At 35.4% G+C, this 27,421-nt stretch overlaps 1 protein-coding gene across 2 annotated transcripts; it reads left to right on the forward strand.

Moving 5' to 3' along the window:
* Positions 1 to 16: 16 nt before the first annotated feature.
* On the forward strand, positions 17 to 23,202 carry LOC136829357 (ketimine reductase mu-crystallin). Of its 2 annotated transcripts, none has more exons than XM_067087801.1 (9): positions 17 to 46; positions 7,078 to 7,282; positions 9,911 to 10,061; positions 10,590 to 10,671; positions 13,036 to 13,121; positions 15,233 to 15,425; positions 15,864 to 15,965; positions 21,630 to 21,734; positions 22,725 to 23,202. In XM_067087801.1, the coding sequence occupies exons 2-9, from the start codon at positions 7,089 to 7,091 to the stop codon at positions 22,793 to 22,795; spliced, it is 984 nt and encodes a 327-aa protein (XP_066943902.1). In that variant the 5' UTR covers positions 17 to 46; positions 7,078 to 7,088; the 3' UTR covers positions 22,796 to 23,202. The 2 variants fall into 2 exon arrangements, with proteins under 2 accessions (XP_066943902.1, XP_066943901.1); XM_067087800.1 differs by lacking the exon at positions 17 to 46 and adding an exon at positions 2,717 to 2,847.
* Positions 23,203 to 27,421: the final 4,219 nt, after the last annotated feature.

The raw sequence follows: 27,421 nt of genomic DNA on the forward strand, positions 1-27,421 counted from the left end.
TAAACAATCTTGGAGGTGTTCAGCGAGCAAGATCAACAGCGCAATTGTAAGTAGTGCAAACTTTGAAATAAATTTTGAATTGTTGATCCCAAGTACAAGTGCATTTATTTACAAATCCTGATAATATATTTCATAATCTCATGGTTTGCTCCTAATTTATTTGGATTTTTAAACCTTCATGTCTTTCATGGGGCAAGTTCGATATTGCTGCGGAGGGATACATAATGGACGTAGGTCAATGCGCATTTGGGCTATTGTTAATGATAATTGTTGAAAAATATTATTGTAAAGTGAAGGGTCTACAACGAAGATTTACTTCCAAACTAGTATATCCGTAGTAAGCAAATAAAAATAACTCATGATGAATGATGCCGTAATGTCTGTAAGTCTTTTTTACTTGATGAGATAGTTTTCGGACGACTAAAAATGTTGCAAGGCCGAATGAGAAATTACGATTGTCATATTTAAATTATTTTACATTTTGCCATTTATTCGACATGCCATTCTCTTAACAACTTGTACAGGACGAAGCTTTGCTGAGTTTCCAAAACTGGGTCTGACCTTGATCTATGCCGAACATCATAAACCTATCACTGTTCGTATAATACTTTAAACCTTTGTTATAAACGCATGCATTTTAAAGCAAAAGTTACAGTGTTTTATTACATGGTCAACATCTTTTAACTAAAAAAATACCATGTATGTTATGAACAAGAGAGACATACGCTTCTGACAATAGACCGCTGATAGAAGCTGTTTTCTCAAGATTGTGGGACCTTTAAACACAAACTTCTTTCGTTGTTGCGAGACTTTTTTTTTTTACCATACATCGGTGTTAAAACGGAGTAAAATGTGTTTCGTAACGTGCAGATAGATGCTTTCTCTGAAACAATCCCCACGGCCAACTTTATCACAATCATATCGAAAATGATGGTTTCACGTAATAAAAAAAAAAAACACTCACATTACAGTGTTGTTACTGTTGTTAAATAATGATGACCTTATACCAGAGTCACGGTGGCCAGAGCTAACTCACTAACATTTTCAGTTTCGTATAGCCTAATTAAGAATGAAACAGGATGAAGATTATTTAGGACACAAACTTGCCCTGTACATCTTCACCTTCATTTTTCACTTTCGAAACGCTCGTTATTCATCCCATTTTTTTTCAGCCTCAGGCTGCTTATGTTGCTCGCTTTTCACCATCTCTTAACGTTCAAAGAGAAACCCTAAATGATGTCGTTCCTACATTTTTGACACATACTTCACAGTACTTCCTTTAGGGTATCTTGTAACAGACTTTCATTCCACATATTTACAGTTTTATGTCAACAAAAATAGAAGCATGCATATATTTTCCAACATCAGGTCAAATTCTTTGCAAGGGGGTGGTCCTAGAGGGGGAAAAAAACAACGGTCCCTGCCACACTTTAGCTGATGAAATGTGGATTCAGCAATAAACACATACATTCTTATTTCCAGTGCCGTCATGTCATGAAGTTTGTTTGATTAGGCCTGAATTAAAACTGCTTTGGACCGTATTAATCAAGAGGCAGTTATATTCAAACTTGACAGATGGCATTTAGTGGACCATTTCTTAGTGATACTGCATTTTGAATCAGTTGATTGCGCTGTAATGACTATAGGAATGTAGGCCTAATCTCCGGGTGTTCCCCAGGTTAGTGTTCTTGGCTCATTGCTTTTTATATGTATGTAAGATATGTAGTTTAGCTTTGAAAACACTCTTAATGCTTTGCAGATGATGCTTTTATATTTACGTTTGTCCAATATTTGAAGTACAGACGCGTGGTTTGCTGAATTTCTTAACAAGGACTCAGCTAAAAAAGCAACGCATTGACAGTGCTTTATTAATTACACATGTAGCTCATTTAAAATTCTAGGTTTTATGCTGAATTGCAAATTCAATTTTGAGAAATATATGTGGTCTATCTATTCTTAAGTTACACAAAAAATTGTACGCTTAGGCAGTCTTCCAAGAATTTTGGAGACGAGACTGTACTGATGAAAATCTAATTCTTTTACTCTTCTGTGTTTTGGATGTTGTATCCCTGTTTGGGTCTTCAGCAAGTATCTTATTCTGCCCGCACTGGCCCTTGCTCTGAGGTGCTCCGTAAGTATGGTACACTGCAAAAAATTAGGGATTTATACTGCGGACTTGTTACTAGATTTAGTTGAGGATGAGAGGCACTAGAATTGTTAGATGTGTAAATTCATTATCATAGAACCAAAATCTTTCTATTGTTGATCTTTTTTCATTTTAAGTTGATATCGTTTTTATGAACGATCGTTTCCCCAGCCTGACTCCAGTAGTGGTGTTAGTTCTAAGCTCGATTTTCGAAGCAGTCAAATTCCGAAGAAGAAAAGAACATGAGCAATGGTTATAAAGACGCATGACAAGAACAAGAACAACAATAATAATACAACAATAAACAAGATAACTTAGTATTGACTAGGGAGCAGTGATTGTATGAGAAAGATGAATACAGCTTTGCTCTTATAACGATAATAAAATTATAAATAATATAATGTGTGTCGTAGGAAAAACAATTTAGCTGCGCGATGTCATTATGGTTCAATTCCCCGACAAACAAAATACACTGAGCTATGTATGATAAGGCGCACGATATTCTAGACGTGATCCAAGACTGCCGAGAGTCGATTGTTTTATAAGGTTTCATTTCTCGACACTTGGAGATAAAACATATCAGTAGCAAGTGAAAGAGGGTACTGTCAAGGCTCGTAGTTTCAGGACAGTGCAGAGAAGTTTTTTTAATGAAGTTTTTGGTTTGAAGTTGATAGTTGTCACTCCATAAACAGCGACATCAAGTAAGGGAACGTCCTATGTTTTATACATTCACTAGCGTACATATACCGTCAAAAATGACGGCGAAATATGAATAATTTTATCATTACATCCTACTTGTAGTATATCAAGTAGATTATATACATTACTTGTTCAAGTTCAATGCTTCTTGAATGATGATTTATGGGAAAAATGATCGAAGAAGGTTAACGTGATCTTTTGTTTTGGCCTCGTTCCATAAATGAAAACAATTACCGCTAAAATAAATTAACTTATTTTTCATATACACATACAGTACATACATAAACAGCATCAGACTGTAAATCACTGACAGCAATGTACTGTAGTTTTATATGGTTCCGCAAATTTCTTTATCTTTGTCTGTAAAACCCTTGGCACTGGCAGAGCTGACCCTGACCCTGGCTTTCATCATGACTTTTCATATCAGTTTTCTATAAGACTGCACCTGTGTGAAGAAGCAGCATGGGTTGGAGGATTTCCTCCATCTCAAGATTGGTACCATTTTTCAAGGCATCCATTGCCTTCACAAGACATCTCATTCCAGAAACAATGCACTGAACTACTCTTGTACATAGAGCAAAAAACAAACTAGTAGAAGATAGGTTGGGGATTCTTGTTTCACATAAATGACTTTTATGAGTTTGCAAAATGATGTTATAGAATCTTAGAGAGCAGATAGTATCTGGGAACATGTATGTAAGAAAGTGCAAGCAATCGATGATGACAGGTAGTTTATGTGACAGGAAATGAGTAAAGGGTGAAAGGTAGAAATAATGTAAAAGAGGATAAGTAGGAGGGCAAAGTTTGGGTAATTTGCCACAAGTCTATTTCAATAAGAGTAAGGGCCACGTAGATATTTAAGGTGAATTTTGCTCAGAAAATACTTCCAACATCAAATTAACAGCATGTAACCGCTAAGGTGAAGCACACATTTCGTTTAATGGCATTCTCGCATTAACACCTTGCTACAAATTCAAGTGTAGAAAAGCTTAGGCTTCGTGTGCAACGATAAGTGAACTGCAGTTTTACAGATGAGTCTGTTCTCAACATTAAAATTAACAAAATCGTTGGAAACCCCGAAAAGTTCATAATCCTATTAACGATATTCAGTGGACTCTAAAGGTTTTAAGAGATATTACTGCAGAATCATGTCTGCTTGCACTTCCTTTACTCGAGATATTTTCGCGAGATCTGGTTTCTTAAAAGGGCTAGAGTGCACACACACATAAACACCCCCCATATATATATATATATATATATATATATATATATATATATATATATATATATATATATATGTGTGTGTGTATATGTGTGTGTGTGTGTGTGTGTGTGTGTATATATATATATATATATATATATATATATATATATATATATATATATATATATATATATATATATATATATATATATATATAGTTTTCTTTTGTTTCCTATTTAACATTAAGCTGTTTCCCTTAACAAGAGAAAATGAACACCACAACGGTCACTACCACACTCATACTTTAACTACTGAATCGGAGGTGAACCCCATAAGCACTAAAACTTCCACAAAACTGCCTGCATCATATACCTACACAGAATACTCATAGTCAACGTGTTGAACCCCTACACACACACACACACACACACACACACACTAAGCCGTTTGCCTCTATCTTGCATGCAGACTCACCACCTGGATACCAAGATTCTTTCCTGCCAATACCTATTTCATTCTATCTATCAAAACGTTTCTCGGCCTCCCGCTACTTTCCCCTAACATCTAAAGTATGTATTCGTTTCACGAGCCTATCGTCGTCAGTTCTCTCCACATGAATGAACCATCTCAAAATACAGTTATCCTGCCTGTCATCTACATTAACCTGTATACCACTTCTTCATATTTACATCTCTCACCCTGTCGATTCTTCTTATGCTACACATACTAGCATACGCTATGCAAACATTTCATCTGAACAGCGTCAACCTTTTCTCTTTCTTTCGCATTTAATATCCACAGTTTCAATCCATAAGAGAGATTTTGCTCGAGTGTCCTTTCATACATTCCCACCTTGACTTCCAGGGCCACTCCAAGTCCCTTCCCGATCCTTTGCTAACACGTCGCTAACTTTCTGCTTCTTCTCACTCATCCTACCATCATCGACTATTTTTACTCCCAAATAGGCCTGCTTTCTATGAATCGTCCGTTTCTGTTCTTCCACCATCAATATTTACATTCATTGTTCCATCTTCTTGCTTTTCATCTACTCTCATAACCTTACTTTTACTCTCAAATTTCTCCTCTTACAAACTAATACCAGTTGCTTGTTTTTCATTTTTCAGTCGGCTGAATGCGAGGATATCTTCTAATATCAACCATTCCACATTTCATTCATGACCCTTTTATGTATTTTTGAGTAAAGGTTACAAATGGGGTAGGATGAGAGAAAGGAAAAATCAGGAATAGGTGAGGCATGAAATGTTTTGGCCATTCAACTCTTGTGTTATATTAAGAAATGGTGAGTGCTGAAGGGCTTGGAATCTATGAGGGGGTTTGTTGAGCCAGCTCTCCCTTATGGAAATAAAGTGTAAATGAGTTGAATTTCTGGGTAGTATATTTGGAATACGGGGAATCGAAAAGGTGACAACAATAGGATGTAAAAATCTTAGCATCAAGGAAAAGATGGATATGACATGATGGTTTCGCCTTTCCAAGGCGACATCGGAGATTTAAACAGATGTGTTGCTTGATTACAGAAGCGTTAGAAGAGGTGTATGAAGAGACCGTGAGGATGTAAAAGTTACCCATTGGACTCATGTCTGATTCAGTATTTCAAGCGTAAATGTATAAAAAAAAAACCTATGTCCTGTGTTTATCTAAAGCCACCCTTTCTAATCTTGGGTGAAACTTTGCTGGTGAAATAATAGCATGGTTCAAGGTTTGTTTAGATCTGTTTCCCCTTGTCAGCTATAAGCTGAAACGGTTAAGCCCATACATCGCAAATTGCCAAAAATGTTAGCATGGAGTATGGTATTACCTCACAAAAGTTCTTGTTTTTCCATCAAAAATGCCAACAAAATTCATTTAAATATATAAGGAAAAAAATTCAGGTAATCAACTGGAGAGAGAGAGAGAGAGAGAGAGAGAGAGAGAGAGAGAGAGAGAGAGAGAGAGAGAGAGAGAGAGAGAGAGAGAGAGAGAGAGAGAGAGAATTTGTGCGTGCTTGTACATGAGAAACTTGCCTTAGCACTCTTTGTGTATGCAAATGACGTAAATAATGTATATTTCTAAGATCACCAATAAAATTCAAATTCACGCCCGAGGGCCTTTAAAGTGCAAGTCTCGGACTTACGTGAGCATAATACATCGCAATGCAAGTCCCCCTTCACTTTACCGGCCGTCCAAGATGAGTGATTTTTCCCCAGTCAGCTGGCCCCACCGCCCTCACTGGGAAAGTTATATTGCTGAGCCACCATTTTGTGGTCTGCTTACGGATTGGCTATTCAAGGCCACGTACTCGGTTGCCCTTCTCATTCTCTCCTAGCCATGTGCTTTCCCGGCATAATGATGGAATTGGCTTTTGTGTAGTAACGCAACCCTTAAGAATGTTTGTTTGAATAGCCTAGACGGTCAACATGAATTTGAATAACTATAGATAGCAACGAATTATTTTCAGAATTCTATGATTTGCGAGATGATTTTGTTTGTAAGATATATGTACGATACCTTATTTCTTTTTGATGCAGAAAGGGAGAATTTTTTTTTTATTGGGACTAAAAGATTACCACAACTGACATATAAATAAAGTTTTGTGTGTCAGCTAAGGGCTCCATATTTTTGCAGCATCTCAACTCCACAGTCAAGTGTGCAATGTACCTTCCCGGAGACACGGGCAGTTCATCGGGAGGGATAGAAATAGCCTGCGCTAACGGAGTATCATTACTTTTTCTCTAAATGCCTCGAGTTCCCATTTATTTTAATTATTTTCAAATGTAACACGAACTTAGACAGCAAGGCCCCGGTGAATATCACCTAAGATTTGGTAATATTTATTTTGTAAATGTGTATGTATTTGTGTCTCTCAGGCTTGAAAATGTGCTTTTAACGACGAAACGCTTTGACGGAAATAAATCATGTAGAACGTCTTGTATTCTCCTTTCTGTTCCTTATTAGGATAAGACTTTCAGTCCGTGTATTTACCTGCCACGAGTCACCTGACTTTACCTTTCTCCCTCACCTGCAATAGACCTATCGACCATGAGCTCCGGAGAGCTGCCTCACTCCCCGGGATCGATCAGGTGGATCCGTGATGATGACGTCAGGCGACTATTGACCTGGGACGATCTCATTAAAGAAGTGCGCCAGTCTCTAGCTGCATTTTCCAGAGGGCCTGATCATCCTGAAGGGGTCGTACAACCCCTTCGCTCCAGGATACCTGTAGCAGATGATGGGTAAGTTTGAGGGTTACATTTTGATCATTTAGGCGACAAAATAGCGATATGCCTAAAGGGTGAACGCCCCCCGCCCCACCTCTCTCTCCCTCTTCCCCTAGCGTAACACAATCTCGGTAAAAACACAAATGCATCGAAATTACAGTAAAAAGCAGAGTAATAGTGTAACTTTCTCTTTTACAAGAGAGCGTGGTGGGCTCAGAATTTCGTGGTGACTTTGAAAATACTTTAGACCTAAATTTGGATTTGCTGGTACACAGTACTCAGATTGCAGTAAGATGATTATCTCCTTTAAAGCCTTTATTTTTCCACTAAGTCCTCTCTCTCTCTCTCTCTCTCTCTCTCTCTCTCTCTCTCTTTTCAAGAGGATAAGCTGCTTTGATTAGTCTCATATGTACCCAGTACATACTTCACCTTCACCTTTTTCTTCAAATTGCTACAGTACCTGACCAGATCTGTCATTTGAATCTGATATATCCAGGGAGCTTCAGAAATTTTTTGTATTAGTCACTAGTGATGTGAATTGACAGAAACGGCTCTTAGGTGCTAGCTGGGTATACTATATGAAGGAGCCAATGTCCTTATCAGGATTAAGCCTGAGAGTATAAAGGAAATGAGAGGGGGAAAAAAGAAAGGAGGCTTTGGCATGTTGATTTTGCCCCAAAATTAATCTGAAAACTGGAGAATTTGCAATTAGGAGGAGGCTTTGCAACTGGCAAATATTAATTTTTTGCCTGCCATTCAAAAGTTCTAGCAGGATGATTCTGCATCAAGGAATCTGCAGAAGTTTCGAAAATTCAAAGGTATTAGACAGAGTTCACCCATAGGGTGTAACTTACCAGAAACTACATAACTGCCTTTTAACAGTTGGGAAAAGCAAGCATGAACACGTAGTACACTGCGTTCCCGATTTCTAAGCTCTGAATTTAAAAGTTTTTTTTTTTTTTTCAAGAAATAGTCTGGCGTTATTATTTCTAAATGTGTTGTAATCTGAAACGAATATTGAAGAACAATAACCTGAGGAGGATAACGTATATTAACAAACAGCTTGACTAAAATCCTAAGAGACAGCAGTATTTCCTCTATGTTCTAAGTTTCGATTTGTGCTGAAGTTTTCATCTCATTCTTTAAAATGATAAGGTGATACACGCTAGCAAATTTTGACATAAAACTTTTGTTGATGAATTTCCTATGTCTGACACCAAACTCAAAAATATACATTCATACACACATATAGTACATACATAAAGGTGCTAAATAGAACTTCTCGCCATTTGCCAGTGCATAACATGCCACACTGACGCAAGTTAGCAACCTCATCCCAGAAATCAGTGGTAGAAGCTTCCACCATACCTTTAGAGTCTGGTGTGATCGGCCTATGAAATCAAAGAGTTCTTATTAGCCAACTGATCGAGAATCTGTCATCTCATTTATACTTCTTATAAGTGGTTCAGGTGTAGTGAAGTTTTAGTTAGCGGTAGGCTTTAGTACTTTCTTATTGAAATGCTCTTTAAGAAAGTCACAGTGATATTACTGGATAATGTTAGTTATCTTAGGTGTGATAACACGAATAAAGGTTTCTCTCTTTCCCTAATTCCTGTTCTTGATTTCTCATCCTTGAAGGCAAAAGTGGAGAAAATTATATGAAATTTAAAAATGTGTGTAAAATGTAATTTTCAGACATCAACTTAACGTATGAAATACAAAAACAGCAGTGTAAACAATAAGCCGTGTTTTCAAATTTTGACAAGGACTTCAGACCGGTCCTGAGATTTGTCACTGTTTCTATACCGAAGCATTGCTGTGATAATCACTAAGCTTACTGAAGGAAAGCCATAAACTTACTTTAAAACCTAACAATAAAACTACAAGTCTCAAAATTTACTAATCAGTTTTAAGGGGAACGGACAGTAATTCCAGCTTCTAAGGAACAGAAATGAAGTGAATAGCTGATAATATTTCAAAGAAAGGTGAACAGGGAGGAATGTAATGTTAAATAAGTTGGACAGTCAAATATAGGAAGAGACCGCAAGGAACAGACCGACAGTAAAAGGAAGAATGCCTACAGTGTGCCATGCAAAGTCTGCTATAAGCTCTATCCCTCCTGAGAGGTCTTAAACGAGGAACGCTCTATCTTGATATTAGGCCATTCTTGTTCTTAAAACACAAAATGAATCGAACAAATGAGAAAAAGAACTTTCTATTTCTTTCTCGCTCACCCAGCCAATCGACTGGAAGGGGGAACAAAATAGCAGAGAACAACCACTTGCTCATTTCGTAACCAGGTCACTCAGTTCATTTGGGAGCTCTTCACTTAACAGGCTTCTTTAGAATGGAAATATTTTCATTTCATTTCCTAGTTTTTCCTATGATATAAATAAAATAATCTTTTTGTTTGACTTATATGATATTTATTTTATCTTTGCGGCGAATCCTTCACTTTCCACAAGTTTTGTTTGTTTGAGCTTTGTTGTCATTAAACCACTCTAGTCTACATTTTCGTTTCAGCTGCAGCGTGATCGACTTTAGTATTTCTTAAGGATTAAAACAAAGGAAGCAATAGATCTGCCGCCTGTTGCCATGTTGCACGTAAAATAAACAAATTCTTATTCAAGTTTATTTTTTTAGGCTAATGCTCGTGATGCCAAGCCTGGCCAAGGAACAAAGAACCTTGGCCACTAAGATTATTACTGTCTTCGGCGGTAATGCTTCTAAAGGCCTTTCGACGCACCATGCCTTGATCTTGCTCATGGACGCATGCACTGGGGTACCTCTTGCTGTAAGTGACTCGAGTTTTTATCTGAGAGCTATTAATGTCCTTTTGGGTCTTAGGCCTCATTATGACCCACTGCTTTCATATCAAACCTCGCCACATTGCTCTGTTATGTGACATCTAAATCCACTTCCTTAATTATCTAGTGTATATACACTTTCCTGAAGGCTACCTCTCCATCCCTGTCGTTGGTAGAATAATGGATATCGACGGACTTTTTATTAATCGAACTTTTTATCACAGTCCTTCTCACCTTAAGTTGTGAAATATATATGCAATACTGTGGTTATATGACATGTTTTATACTGATGGGTACTTTATGCATTTCACGCATCCTTGTTTAGCGAGGTGAGATTATTGCAATAATCTTAGACAATGGTCCAGTCTCAAAGTGCAGTTAAACTTTTTCCTTTCCATGATATTCAATTGCAGCAAATTTTTTTTTTCATCAAACACCGATAGTCAGTCAAATATACAAGTTCTAAGACTGCTGTAAAATGAGTGACAATAACATCCTGTATATCTTGCTGACAGATCTTAGATGGAGAGCTCATCACAGAAATGCGAACAGCGGCTGCGTCAGCTGTTGCTACTCTGGAATTAATTGAGAAGAAAAGTAAGGCAGTGTTTTATGTAAATATTATTATCACTAGTCAGTAAAGAGTCGTTCCCTAAAAATTTAGCAATCACTGCAACAGTTACACGATCTAACCGAAAAATTTAGCATGAAACACCTGTGAAAACCAGTCGTTCACAACTTCAGAAAACAAATCGTTTACGTATAAAGAAACCTCCATGATAAAAAAAAAAAAACCTGACGATGTAATATACCAAACTATCAGTCTCTATCTTACATGCTCTCTACTACCTCCATGACACTTGAACCTTTTTATTCTAAAATGCCTGCCATAGTATCAACATTCTTCATCTTGTACTCTGGCAGATCGTACAGGCATATTATTTCAGAACGCCGTACGATTATAGCGTATAAAGTGTTTTACTGGCACCTGCAAATTGGCGTAATTCCATCTTTCATCTCCAATAACAATCATATGTGGTCATGATTGGTACTAGAGTGACCTAAAATAACCCCTAACTACTATCAGGGTGAGATATCTCAGGTACATCCACAAAATTCGAATTGAATAATTAAAGTGTGGAAATTCTGAATGAACTTTGGTGTGTTTCTGATAGACACAATATGCTATATAGTTCTTGAAATTCAACGAATGGGTTGCGGTCAAATTGGATAAAAACCGAGAAATTCTGGCATTTGCTTATAGCCTGCTATGGCATTCAACAGTCAACATATGGAATCTTTTAGAAAAATGCATCATAGTTTTGCAGGTGTGGGTGATCTCCCACTACCACCCTTAAAAACTCGTCCCTGTGGCGAGTGTTGGTCACGGCAATATCTTACCATATTTAGTATGGAGGAATCATTCCTAATTAATTTGATACCAGAGATGACCATATCTGTTTGTTTTTAGAGAAGAAAGGTGAAATCATGCTAATCTGCAAGTTTTTCAAAAGCACCCCATCCTTACACAACGTGCTGGAAAAACATTCTTGTGGAAGTTTGTTAAGAATGCCATCATGTTTTATTGTTACCGTCTCCTTGGGCCATTTAATAGTGGTTTCATTGCATACACAATATAAACGAGTTAAATACAAGTCAATGACCTATTGGTCGACCTAACCAGTGCTTCGTACAATTATCCAGCCGTTGCCAAAGATATGTAGTATTTTTACGGTCACTGTCTTGCTTTTAATCTGTTTGCAATATGCATGCTATGTTTCTGACATGTCTTTATGGCACATTTAACTGCAGTGAGGATGCACCCTTATACTGCCAGACTATTTCAAGCATAAATTGGGTATAGTTGTATTTATTTCAGCAGCATCAATATAGTTTATCTAAATTTTCAGGAAACAAGCACCATTTGATTTTCAATAACCTCTTCAATAACCCCTGTGAACTTCTGTTCATCACCTTAAGCAGAGTTCTTACTTCTTTCCTTGTAGGATCATGATAATCTAAACTTCTGCACAATGAGGCGTCTGTTCCTTAAATGACTTATTCTCTACTTTTGCAACTATGACGTGTCATCTCCAGAATCTGTCATTATTATTATTATATTTCTACATTTCTTGTTAATGTTGGCATTTTTCCTTTTTTATTACTACACGCACTGTGAATAATATCACTGTAGAGTTTTGCAATTTTCAATTCTCGTATTCGACCTTCTGGACCTGACGTATGCAACCACCTAAGGTCCCTAGCTGGAAATTAATCGTCTACAATCTGTATTTTTAATTGCTGTCTTTTTTAATATTTTTTAAACTATTATTCTCCATATAATTACTGTCTTTACCGTTATTATGAATTCTATTTTTTCTACTTCTTCAGCAACTGTGTGGATACTGCCGATTATTATTTTTATATATCGTTATCTTATGTATCTAGACTGTGTGTATTGTATTTGTATATCCCATGTATATGGCTCTGATCTGCAATAAGGAATATTATTATTATTATTATTATTATTATTATTATTATTATTATTATTATTAGCACATGCATGGAAGAATGGACATTTTTAACTTTTAGAATGTTTAACATTTATTGTTGTAAGGATGATGTAATTTTAAGAAAAATTTTTACTTTTGTAAAAATACATGCTTAAAGATAACAATATATATATATATATATATATATATATATATATATATATATATATATATATATATATATATATATATATATATATATATATATATATAATGATTGTTTATATATATATATAATGTATATGTTTATAATATATATATATATATATATATATATATATATATATATATATATATATATATATATATATATATAATATATATATATATATATATATATATATATATATATATATATATATATATATATATATATATATATATTGTAAAATGACATTCTTAATTATAGGTAAGCTGATCATTGCTATCCTTGGAGCTGGTACACAGGGTCGTTCACATGCTCGTGTCATGCATCACATATTTAAGGACTGCAAGGTATTTCTGAGTGACTTCATCTTCATCAAACTAACAGTGTTTGCATTATTATTGTTATTATTTAAAATGCACAGATATCATCCAGAAAAAATTAAAAGGCATAATTTGCAAAGCTAGTTTCCACAGTAAAGAATATCCAAGAGTGAAGAAAGTATGAAAACTAAGTGAAAAAATCACATATAACTGAAGGTAAATGACAAGATGAATGTATGTTATGGTACAAATAACAATCTTGTTCAGCTTCCACTTTTACTGGTACAGTTGGCAATTGTCATTTGAACCAATATAAACCATATATAGTGTTATCTTACCAGTACAAATCACAATGGATCTATTCTGGTGCAATTGCTTATTGTACTAAAGGGTTCCATAACTTAATCAGTATTACAATGATTTTGTTATCCCTAAGATTAAGAGAATGTCTGCTAAATGTTGAGGAATATCAAGTAAATTTAAAGGCAGATATTTACAGCATTAGGAATTGCAGAATTTTTCAGTACCCTTCATAATCCTTCTAATGTCTATTTTTAGTATTGAACATGAACAGCAAAATAAATTAAGGCCAGTTCATGAATCCTTACGTTTGTTATTTTTACTGGCAATATTTTAACTTTGCATGTATTGAAGCATAGTATGAGAGGGGATAAAATGGGCATCAAGATCAGAGACAGTAACCTTGTGCAATTAAAGAAAAAAAGATGAACCAAAGCAAAGGTGTGATGCACAAATTGTATGATCCATCAAGAATGATAAAAATATGCTTCATTGCTTAGGATTTAGTTGACCTACAGATCACCCTTTCAGGGATCTGGAAAGCACTGACCCAGAGAGCTTAGATGAAATAGTAATAGTGCCTTCTGCCAGTCAAAATGGAACATCAATTGCATCTGGCCACTCTACAGTTTATTCTTGCAAGGGCAGTTGTATCAGTCAAAGATGCAAATGTAAGACACACAGCATCAACTGCTCTGCCAAATATCATCCGATTAGCAGTTTGTGGAAAAATGGACTATGAAAACAAGAACGAGACTCTGTTTGAATCGGCATTAAACAAGGACTGGGTATAATGCATACAGGATGGAAAGCCTTACTTGATAATGTGTCATGATTGCTATCTCATGTCCTTTTATGTTTATTGTTACAAATGCTCAGATATCTTAAACCCAAAGGACAGCATGTGCTGTGATAGACTTTGATAATTAGTGACTTGTCTGAATATCCTATATTAACGGTCATGTGATTACAGTATGCTCGATTTATGACTGCCACATCATAGGTTTTTTAAAACAAATGGAAATTATACTATTGAGAAAGTAAAGCTCTGAAATTCATTTGAAATACCTAAGAAAAACATCTCATGAATACAGTCAGCCCCAGTATTCGTGGGAGATACGTACCACAACCACCCACGAATAGCTAAAATCTGCGAATACTTGACACCCCTCTAAAAATTCCTATAACTGCCTATTTTGATAGTTCAAACATCAAAAAACCCCTCTAAAAATGCTTATACCTGAGTATTTTAATAGTTTTATCACAAAAAATGCATTTAGTCATGAAAATTGTGTGAAAATACAGTAATTAGTGAATATTTCACTATGAAAAATACAGCGAATAGACGAATTTTCCGCGAATAATGTGTATTCTGTATAGGTTCCACAGAAACATCCATGAATAGGTGACGCCGTGAATCCGGAACTGCGAATAGGTCAGGTCCATTGTACTTCAGAGTAACCTCAGGTATTATTAATTATTACTTAAAATGCATAACAAACATTCTCTCAGTATCAGGGACAACAAAGGCACTGTGACAGTTCGGGTTACGGAAACCATGTGGCAGAATTAGCAATCATACAAGTACAGTTCCCATTTGTGGTTTGTACTGGTAAGTGACAACTGTACTGACAAAATGCTAATCACAATATGTGTTGGCACAAACCTCAATTGCCAACTAACCAGTGCAATTGTACTGTACTGTATTGCCAGTTGTACTATGGAATGCATGTGTACATGGATAACTAGCAGCCGTACTGCAGTCACATTTTAACATACTGAAACAGGATCACATTCATTAAGTCTGTAGCACCCAAATTATCAACTCTACCTAACAGATAAGAATTTGGAGCAGGAAAAGAGAGACATCTCAGGCTTTGGCAACCACACTGGCATCAGAAGGCATAGTGACAGAGGTGGTAATGAGTGTAGCTGAAGCAGTCAAAGATGCAGACATCATCAACACCTGTACCATGGCATCACAGCCTATATTGAAAGCTGAGTGGGTGAAGCCAGGCGCCCATATTAATAGTTAGTAAATATTTTAAACTTTTTTCTAATATAAGGCATGAACTGGAAGGAAGACATTGATTAGGGATATTACAATGTACAGTATAACCAAGGGATATTACAATGGACAGTATAACCAAGGGATATTACAATGTATACTAAAAGACATTTCTAAATGACAAAATTCAGCATGATTATGATCTCACAATCCACATTGGGATAAAGTTACCTTAAGTTATATGCCAGTGGAATTATTCCTGTTAAAAACAGAAATAAAATAAAATTTTATCTACTTCTCAAGAAAACATACATGGCCTACATTATTTACTTGAGTTAAGGGTCAAGGATTCTGGAGACTTTCAAATTTCAAAAATGTGTAGTGCAATACTTACAGTACTACAGACACCATAAATCAATATAATTTATTAAAGCCTAAAACCCACACATTTTTTTCAATAGGTGTTGGGGCCCCTTCTCCTGACAAACAAGAACTTGAGGAAGAACTGGTTCGAAAGGCAACAATATATGCAGACAGTAAAGTTGCAGCCTACAGTGAGTCAGGTATATGATATGGTTGGTAATGGTATGAATGATATTTTCTTTCTCAGTCTCTTTGACACATAAGAGCATCTATATTAATTTGGTACTGTTAACAAAAAAAAAAAAAGGAAACAGTCCTATAATGATAGTTATAGTTCAATACAGATGCTCACTAATGTCTGCAAATAGATTATCATCATTAAATGGTTTTGCCACCGTACAGAGATTCTTCACTCTAATAGGGGTGGGTCTAAAGGATTGTTTTTAATATGTTAGATCTAATTTGGTAACTTACAACTTTTAAAATCTCTGACTGGATAACCTGCGAATCTTAAAAGAATCTAATACCGGATATTTGTTGTTAAATGAAAATTGAACACTCAAAACATGTTTCTGTTGTTCTGCATGCTAGGATTGGGTCACATGGGTTACTCAAAAAATATTCATAGGTCCAACAATTAGTCCAGTCCGAAGGCAGGATAAAATTACTTACATGTGGGTTTTTTTTTTTTACATTAACACTGTACTGTAATCCACTTATGGAGAGTACTATTTTCAAGTCTTCATTGCCATGACACATTGGCGATTCTCTCGATGATTCTCTTGATTGAGAAAACCTGTCACAGAATAATCCCTTTAACAAGTTAGAGTCTGAAAGAGAAAGTATTTATTACAGAATTGAATTTGATTCCAAATTCAACAGGTTACTCTTACAAGTCCACCTCATATTTCTGTTCTGTAAATCACTCCAACCTCTGATGTAGGGAAACTGCTACTGTTGTGATATTTAACATCATATTGGTTTAAACTGGACTGATTTTCTTAATAGCAATACATTTTCACCATATTGGAGAAACAGAATGATTAAACACAAGATCTCCACACATCACATTACCAAATAATTTAGTATAGTTACGGAATCACACCAGTACTTCAAGGTACGTATTGAGCCAAAATCCTTCACACAATGATTGAATCTCAGTACCAGGAAAACCCTGTTTATGGAACTGGACATTTCAAATTCATTCATTTAACATTCAAATACTTACTGAGATAGATCAATCAGATCCCATTTTAACTGATGCCTTAGTCCCAGTTCATGGTTATCAACTAAAAAGAAGTGGGGAGGTCCAAAATTGTAAGAGTGACACTCACCCTTGGAGATGAATGCAGAGTTTTGTAAAATAACTGAAAGCACAGAAAACACATGAGTGGCAGAAATTTACAGAGGACCTTTGTGGGGCATGGCATTGGAGGCAATGATGATAATAGCATGATTATCTATGTTGCATCACCATAATGTGACTGGAAATAGGTAAAAAGCCACAATAATGCACAGTATATGAGAAATTGTATTTTTCCAAAATACAAAAAAGGGTGAAAAAGCGAGCTTTCGACCATTTGCACAATGGTCCTCTTCAGCCAACTGAATAAAAATACATGTGTTTCTTAAAGACAACTGATGAATTTTTTTTTAATACTGTAGTCCAGGAAACCATTGAACAATCTCTAAGAACTGGCGGTCATGTAATGGCTCTTTCCCTGTATCTGTGAGCCAGATGTGGTCTTCTCAACGGCCGTCTCTCGTTCGTATGGTGCTCATTACAGTACTGGTGACAAGGTGTTTGTGGTTGGTGAACAGCTTTCAGCACCGGTGCCTGTTGTTTCTGTGACAACTGCCACTTTGACAACCTGTGCAGAGAGAGATGAGGGAGACACAGTATCAGGGGCCTTGAGAAACTGCTTTAAATTTAAATTTAAGGAATGACAAACTAGCCTGTTTGTATGTCTGTTCTCCTGCATAAAGGCTTTATTGCCATCTAACATGCTGCAAATATTTATCAAAGCCCCCTCAACTATGCTTCTGTGGCCTACTTGACTACTTCTGCATGTAGTTTTAACTCCCTCCCAATCCATGACGTGATTATTTTCCCAGTACAATAATGTTTAGCAACAGTGCTTTTGTGAGTGAAGCCCCTAACCACTTTTTTATGTTCTTGTAATCTTATGTCCCTCCCTCTACCTGTCTCCCCAAGATAAAATAAATTAAGAGCTTGCATTTTATTGAATATACTCCTATATCTCTTTAGTTACTATCACTAATTCTGCCGCTATTATTCTTAGTGAATTTTGATTTGATTGAATTATCATATGTAGAGGCTACTTGGACATTACCTGTGCTATTGATTAACTAAGCTGTTGATTTTAACGTATCATGATATGGAAGCATTATGTATCTCTTGCTTTGATCAGTCTGCTTGTGTGATGGGTTGTAAAACTTTTTCTTAGCTTTAGACAAAGCATCCTCAATAAAATGGGAAGGGTAACTCAACTTACTAAAAGTATTCTAAATATGGGAAATTTCATTGTCTAAAAACTGTGGGTCACAAACTTTAAGAGCCCTGACAGCCATGTTAACAATGATAATTTTCTTTATCTGAATGTTATGACAGGAATAAAAATGAACATATAATTCGGTATTAGTTGGCTTTCTGTAAACTGAGAATTCAAACTTCTGTGTGTTTGGATTGTGAAAAACTAGGACATCCAAGCAACTTGCCCCTTTGGTAGGCACGATATCCTCCGCACATATCAGACACAGGGATGATTTCATTCAGAGATTAAGGGCGTTCGATGGCTTTCTGGGGAAAATGCATAGTCCGGATGTCACTTCTTTATTTACTAATGTCCCTCTTGATTATGTGATTGATAAATTAAGTGCTCACTCCCCACTGAATTATTTCTTGATCTCATTAAACTGTGTGTAGAGTCCACTGTTTTCTTTTTCAATGGTGATGCGTATGAGCAAAAATCTGGAGTAGCAATGGGATCCCCCCTCTCACCTGTTTTGGCTAATATCTACATGGAGTTTGTGGAGGAGACTATTCTGAATTCTTGCCCATCTGATTTTGAACCAGTACTGTGGGTCTGTTATGTAGATGATATTTTCATTCTTTTCAGTCATGATGAATGCATTCAGTGACCTAGTAGAATTTGTTAAGTCAGATGGAACAAATCAAGTTCACACTAGAAAAGGAATCAGAGCACAAATTTCCACTTTTGGATGTCCTAGTTTTTCACAATCCAAACACACAGAAGTTTGAATTCTCGGTTTACAGAAAGCCAACTAATACAGAATTATATGTTCATTTTTATTCCTGTCATAATATTCAGATAAAGAAAAATATCATTGTTAACATGGCTGTCAGGGCTCTTAAAGTTTGTGACCCACAGTTTTTAGATGATGAAATTTCCCATATTCGGAATAATTTTAGTAAGTTGAGTTACCCTTCCCATTTTATTGAGGATGCTTTGTCTAAAGCTAAGAAAAAATTTTACAATCCATCACACAAGCAGACTGATCAAAGCAAGAGATACATAACGTTTCCATATCATGAGACGTTAAAATTAACAGCTCAGTTAATCAACAGCACAGTTAATATAAATCAGCCCTCACATATGATAATTCATTCAAATCAAAATTCACTAAGAATAATAGCGGCAGAATTAGTGATAGTAAAAGAGAGAGACAGGAGTATATTCTATAAAATGCAAGCTCTTAAATTATTTTATCTTGGGGAGACAGGTAGAGGGAAGGACATAACATTACAAGAACATAAAAAAGCAGTTAGGGACTTCACTCACAGCAGTGGTACTGCTAAACATTGCTGGGAAAATAATCACGTCATGGATTGGGAGCAAGTTAAAAATATATAAAGAAATAGTGAAGTAGGCCACAGAAGAGTAGTGAAGGGGGCTTTGATAAATATTTGCAACATATTAGACAGCAGAAAAGCCTTTACGCAGGACAACAGACATACAGACAGGCTAGTTTGTCATTCCATAAATTTAAATTTAAAGCAGTTTCTCAAGGCCCCTGATACTGTGTCGCCCTCATCTCTCTCCGCACAGGTTGTCGAAGTGGCAGTTGTCACAGAAACAACAGGCACCAATGCTGAAAGTTGTTCAACCACGAATCACCTTGTCACCAGTAACAAGTACTGTATGAACGAGAGACAGCTGTTAAGATGATCATGATGTCTGGCTCACAGATACTGGGCAACAGTCATTACATGACTGCCATTTCTTAGGGATTGTTTGATGGTTTCCTGGACTATTAAAAAAAAAAAAATTGTCAGATGTCTTTCTAAGAAACACATGTATTTTTATTCAGTTGGCTGAAGAGGACTGTTGTGTAAATGATCGAAAGTGTTTTTTTTATCCTTTTTTTATATTTTGGGAAAATATAATCGCTCATACTATACTGTATACATTATTGTGGCTTTTTTACTTAACATAATTATTCAGAAGATGAACCTATTCATAAGGAACAAGCCCACAGGGGCCATTTGCTTGAAATTCTTGCTTCCAAAGAATATGTTCATTAGAAAGAAGTAAGAGACGGTAATGGGAAATTTAGAAAGACGAGTTACTTATACAAAAAGAAAATAAATAAATAAATAAAAATGTAAGTAAATTATTAAAATGCAAGAAGCATTGTATGACTCTATGGAGAGATGAGCGTTATTTCTGAAGCGTAAAAATGAGTATAAATGAAGATTTAACTACAGAATGAAATTACGGAAGTTTCAAAAAATAATTTTCAATCAATGCAATTCCAATTCAGTGAAGAAAACCTGTTGGTGCTATTCACACACAAGCTAGGGGAGTGGTGACATTATCATCACACACCGCTATGAAAATGATATTAGAAAGAATAAACTATAAAAAAATTAAAAGAAATGATGCACAGCTTTCCTGAATGTTCTCAAAAGTCTGAGAATCTCTTAGCTGTCATCAAGTTGGCCTGAAATGAAATGAGACTCAGTTGTTAATCACTGTGTATGGGTCACCAGCCCTAGGAGAGCTGTTAATCAGCCCAGTGGTCTGGTAAAACTAAGGTATAATTAATTTAACCTACTGGAGTCAGCTGATCATTTTTCTCCTACAATTGAATGAAGTGCTGGCTACGTTAATATGATGGATCTGTGATGAAACTTACAAAGATATAAAGTTTTAGAAAAAATTGTGTAAGAGCTGCCTTAAATCAACATATGTTCCCATGCACAGCAACTGTATGAAACTATTTCACCTCTTCAAGTAAAGGACTATTACTTAAATTACAGCTTATAAAGGTGATATTCACAGTCTGCAACTTCTTGTCTATGAATATCAATTATTTCATTCTTACTATTCTAGTTCAAGTAATTTCTTTCCTTCAAGGATATCATTTGATGTATACTGATAATCAGTGGGTTTAAGTGGGTGAACACCCATAAATTTGAAGTATTTTAGTGTCAAATACAATTACAAATGATAATTTTAATATACAAGTACAGATTGCAAGTATTTTTGCTGAATGTTTGATGCAACAACAGTAAAGGGAAAAATTTAAAAGGTCCGGTAAAGAAGAAGTGATGGGATGTTCTCAGGAATGTAGTTATCTTTTACTATGTGAACACATAATGTATCACTGCTTTGTAATCATGCACACAATCTTAAGACACTGGAAAGGATTTTCTTCAATATTCAAATTTCAAAATGAAATAAAAACTTCTGGCTAAACTTGAACATTTTTTGATAATAATACTGGAGCAGTGCTGTGCAGTACAGTACAGAAATTTTTAAAAAATTGCAATAACTTCTCTGCTATTTCTAGTAATACATGGCATTTTTCATTCAAAGGGGATGTTATTAAAGCTGGTGCTTCAGTGTTTGCAGAAATTGGTGAAGTAATTCTACAGACTCAGAAGGCAAAGAAAAATAGCACAACAATATTCAAATCTCTAGGTAAGTACTATGAAATGTACACATTTCTGTCTACAGTATAACATTTTATCTGGTAGGAAGTTCACTACCATTATGTCATTAAGCAACAATGCTGGTGTGAGTCATAGAATTTGTGTGCCTATGGTTTATTGCATTAATTTCACAACTAATTCAATGTAATTTAGGCACTAAAACTAATGACTTTCTGCAGTACCAACACACTGTTTGTTAACTTTGACCTTTCTTATTCTTGCATATCATAAATATTCTTGCATATCATAAATGAGACAAAACTACAGCACCTACTCCACCACTACATACTTGCTGAAAGTTCCAAAAACCCAAGTTACCTCAGTAAACTTGAACAAATGATTGTAGCAATAAACCGAGTAACAACTAGTTGCTAGCTAGGACTGACACTAAAACCCACAACCAAATATCTATCTGGAAGAATAACTCAACACAGACAGCTTTTCAATGAAAGTCCTTCTTTTCAACTCTTTCATGACATTTCTATCTTTCTTATGGGACTTTTTTACCAAAAGTGCTGTCTTCCTGAAAGATATCCCACTAAACACTGAAAATGAATAAAAGTTGGAGCAATAACAAAAATGAAATGATAAAAGGCAATCCAAACCAGAGGTCTGGGGAAGGCCCAGACCTGCTTCACAGACAACAAATACATGAACGAAACAGGTAACCTCTAGATGTCCTAGGGACCCATGTGCACCAGGAGTGGAAGAATTTTTAAGCCACTTACTTTGCAGTGTCTGGGATTTCTACAGATGCATAAATAGGCTATGTATAAGTAACAGGCTTAAGGTGAAATAAGTAATTTTTCTAATGAAACATGCTCCAACTTTTGTAATAAAGGTTTGTCTCCACAGTCATTATTATCAGTAAGAAAGGGAATAAACACTGAGATGATCAATAATCTTGCTTATTAAAACTTTCTTTGAGTGTCCTTAACTGAAATGCTGTCCTGATTATAAAATAACTGACATTTTCTAGGTCTAGCAGTTGAAGATGCTGTATCAGCACATTTAATGTACAATCTCCTGATGCAAGAAAACAAGAAATAGATTCCCTACTGCTTCACACACCTAAAACCTGCTCACTTCTTTAATTATATCTGCAAACAGTTCATAACTTGTTTTATCTACAGACCATTTAATTAAGGTATGGCAGGTAGGTAAAGTATGGAGTTCTGTAGAAAAAAAATTTCAAGTTTCAAAAGGAATGTTTTATTACGACAAGTATATCACAGAACACCGGGATACAGGTTACATACATGTTGCTATATGTCTTATTTAATAAGGGCACCTTATGCATTAGACAGTACAGTACTCCCTTACAAACTACATAGTATTTAGCAATGTGAAATATGATTTGTTGTGCACTTTTGTTCATTACCGCACTGTATGCCATGAAGATTGGTTATCATGTACTGTATTGTATCTTATAGTAAAGTGGTACTGTAACATGAAAATCTAGATTACTTTAAGTAACCTGAAGATGCAAGAAAGTGTAAGCAGAGAACATTTTGGACATGTGAGAAATTATCTTGAAACAGACAGACCAACTGGAAGGCAAAGGTCTTGACTAGCAGTGACTTTAAAAAGATCAGAATTGAGGGCAGTCATGTCTACAACAATACAATATTCCTGACATTTCTGCCTCCGCTTTAGTAAAAAATATCAGTGTACAGGATTCATGCATCTTATAATCTAAGAATACAAGGGTACTGAGAGGCTGAGGCTTTACAATATAGAAACCCATATGAGTTATAATGCCACTCAGGATTGCTCCCAGACAGTAGTACAATAAAAAACTGTAGCAATGACTGCTTCAAGGTTCTCTGATAATTTATGATGCATTTAAGACATAATGCAATATAAAAAGTGGAAGATTTCAGTACTCTAATTGCATCCACCTTTTTGCAATGAATTAGATGATTGTATAATATTGTAAACAACTTTTACACATTAATTACTATTCTACAGTACCAGGCTACTAAAGGAAGAACTAGAAATGGAAAATCAGGAAATTGAACATTTTTAAGTAGGTTCTAATAGTAGTTCTAAGCTTATAGCAGACAAGTTAAGAAACAGAAATTGCTTTAAGGTTTAGAATTACTCATACCAGGTCCCAGGTATACAAATGCATGAGCTTTGAGTACTTCTGCCTCACTCATGTAAAAAATGTAAGATATATTTGCATATAAATGTGAACATTTGTTTATGACAGCAAAGAAAAAGGACCCATTCCACAAAGTTCAATTTCTTGGTGATTCCTGTTTTAATAGAAAGGACAGGCTGCAGGATGCACCATTCTTTGCCTTTGTTATTTCATTAATTTTCATCTCAGGATATAACTAATAAAGGATCCATCTACAATCATAAGACCATAGCTGGTATTCAGTGAAGGAAAAGACTCGTGAAGTTTGTTCAAAAAGTGATAGTATTTGAAATTTTGGAGGCCTATACCAACACTCATCTTGTTCCCCCTGGAAGATGACAGTTTGTCAACAAAGGTGAATTGCAAACTAAAAGTAATAATAGACATTTCAAAGAATGTCCAATTCAGCTAATAACAGGTGCCTGCCATTTACTTTACATAGAATCTTTCTGCAGTCACCTTGAACCACCTACTTGCATGGCCCAAAGGGAAGCAGCTGACATTACCTTAAAGTTATACAGACAGCAACAGTTAGATTAACAGATACAAAATGAATACAACACAAGGTAAAGTTTCTGATGGCATAAGATAAACACAAATATTAGTCAAAAAACACACCAAAAGACCTCTAAAAGTTATCAGTATCAAAAGATTGGATGAATACACAATTATACGGCAATGACATTTCAAACCTTCAAATTACAATTAGTCTTTCATAAAAAAAAAATAGCAAGCAATCGTAAACAGTCAGAGGAGTATGTACTCTCCAAGAGAACAGCATACAGTACATTAAACTAAAGCATTTCAAAACTTCTCCACACTACTGTAGGTCCTTACCAAAATATATACTATGCTCCCTTTTAATAAGGGAAAGCAATGACGGCATAATAATGTTGTTTATCTTGACCAAACTGAATGTTAAGGAATTAGATTTTACCTCTTGGAAAACTGTCTTCTGCTATGTGTTCTTCAAAGATTACCAATGTTTCTTGACTTCAATCATCCTCCACGAGGCTCTAAGCCTGATATCATAAATAAGATTTCTGGTAAAGACGATGGTCATTAACCTCTAATTAGCAATTCATAATAAAAAAATTCCTGGCAATAAATGTTTTTCAAAATTCTAGCAAGATTACATGCAGTCCTCCCTTTGTGGCGAAACACTCCAATCCTTTCCTATGCTCGGTTCTCTTAATGTCATTCAGGTTTCACTGATGGCGACAGTTGTATCAAATTAGAATGGAAAAAAGTAATAAAATCTTCCATGGAAGGAAACATAAGTTGTCTTCTGACACTTAAAGCTCCTACTGTTAGCGGATAGGATCAATTACTAATCAAAACTTGGTAAAAAAAAAAAAAACTTGTGAAGACTACCACTGTTATACAGATAAACATTATACAAACTACAACTTAACTTTTACAAGACTTGTCACTTGATCAGCATGACACCTTGCTATGCTGCTTGCTCCCCATGTCCACTTAATGTTTAGTGTTCACCCAAGTAAATAAATACTCCTCAAGTACTTTATTGGTAAACCTAGGCAGTGCCTACCATCAACTTACAAATGTTGCAATATCACCACAAAATGTCATACCACATGGCTTTACACACTTTGAATATAATCCAGTAATTATCAAAGGTCAACAAACAAAACCTTGCATTTTCCCCAATCTCCACACATTTCACCTTTAAAAACATACAACATGAACAGACCACAAAGATTTTTCTGCAAAGACATTTCTCACACAATGAACCTCTTTTTGATCATGAGATTAACATTTCCTCTGACAACAAAAATTAGCATCAGCAAAAGCACCTACTGCAACTGAAGCTTAATGCTCTCTGCTGTTTTTACATCTGAAGTTTAATGCTCTTTACTGTTTTCATCAAGAATAACTGCCTCTATACTTGTTGCTAAGAGTTACTTACCACTCTACAACTGTCCTTGCCATTAGTTATCTTTTTTTTCTCACCTGAAGCAGGTATCTGCCCAAACATGGACCTAAAATATCAAACTCCAATGAAGTTCACTGCTAAAAATTACAAATTTATATCAGTATAAAAATGTGATACCTAATTGTATGCTATAGTAGAGTAGTTTTCAGTCAAATGCAATACTGTTTTTTTTTTTTACTCTTCAAAGCATGAAAATATACTAGAGCAAAAAAGCTTATCAATTACAGATACAACTTACCATTTCTGCATGACAGACATGGCTGTACATACAGTGCATTTTGTTTAAAAAACAGAAGCAGCTTACTTTCACAGTGGAATTAAAATGTGTTTCATTATTCTCTTAAAATTTACTAATAGTAGAGTATATGTAGTCCCTGCAGGATTTATAAATGCATCAATTCCAATGACCCAAATGGTAACATGACAAAAAGTTTACTGTATTAGTCTGAATTTCATAAATGGAGACTTCTGAGTGCTGGTAAAACATTTTTGGTTCACTAACATTATTCATCACTTCATATTTATGAGAAATGCGTTGCATTTATTTTACAATGTGTGCAAAACAGCAGTGCTCTTCTTAAGTCAATATATTTGATCCTCACATATCTATCCTTCAGACCTGTAGTATAACAGTAACTACCGTATTTGACGGCATATAAGATGCACTTTTTTAATACAAAAATGGCCTAAAAAATCCCCCTGCGTCCTATGTACATAATGTAGGCTCAAAATTTAAGAATTTTGGCCGAAATTATACATGAAACGTCACGTAGATGTTGTAGCCTAGCCTAACATTCGGTGTTATCCTAATAACCTATTAAAAACCAAATTTTATTATAACTATTTATCATTATCACACTTACCAACACCGCAATTACTACTGCTAGTATTATAATCAATATCTACGTTGTTATTAACGATATTTTCATTAAAATGTGTTAATATCATTATAGTCATCTACAGCGCATCGCCGCATTCCACATTTACTGACTTACAGTACGCGTGCTGCCACCTATTGGTGATTATCTCGAGAGCTTTATGGATAACAAGGCTTCGTTCAGTTGTAGTTGGCAATTCCTGCTAACATTCTCTTTACGCATAACAACATGGCTTCGATCAATTGGCGGTTGACAATTCCTGCTACCATTCTCTTTAGGCATAATAACAAGGCTTCGTTGAGTTGATACTTCGTAACTCATGCTAGCATTCTCTTTTAAGAATAATAACATGGCTTTGTTCAGTTGCTCACGAGACTCAAGCCGTCACATAGGAAACATTTTTATTTATTGGAATTTACCCCTGCAAATATGGATAAATAACTTCTTTATTAATGTTTTTGTTGATTCTGTTGGTAAGAAACAATATGCATATGATAACCTAACACTACAGTTTTTACTTACCAAAATTATATAAGCATAGGCTAGGAAACATTTTTTCCATCAATGTCCTCCTGAAATTGGGGTGCGTCCTATGCAGACACATTACTAAAATTGTCTCCCTAAGTTCATAAAACACTGTTTTCTGAAGGTCTGCACTTAGCTCAAACTAAAAAGTTCCAAGGCAAAAGAAATGC

Source organism: Macrobrachium rosenbergii, chromosome 44 (genome assembly GCF_040412425.1).
Source record: "Macrobrachium rosenbergii isolate ZJJX-2024 chromosome 44, ASM4041242v1, whole genome shotgun sequence".
Lineage (NCBI taxonomy): Eukaryota > Metazoa > Arthropoda > Malacostraca > Decapoda > Palaemonidae > Macrobrachium > Macrobrachium rosenbergii.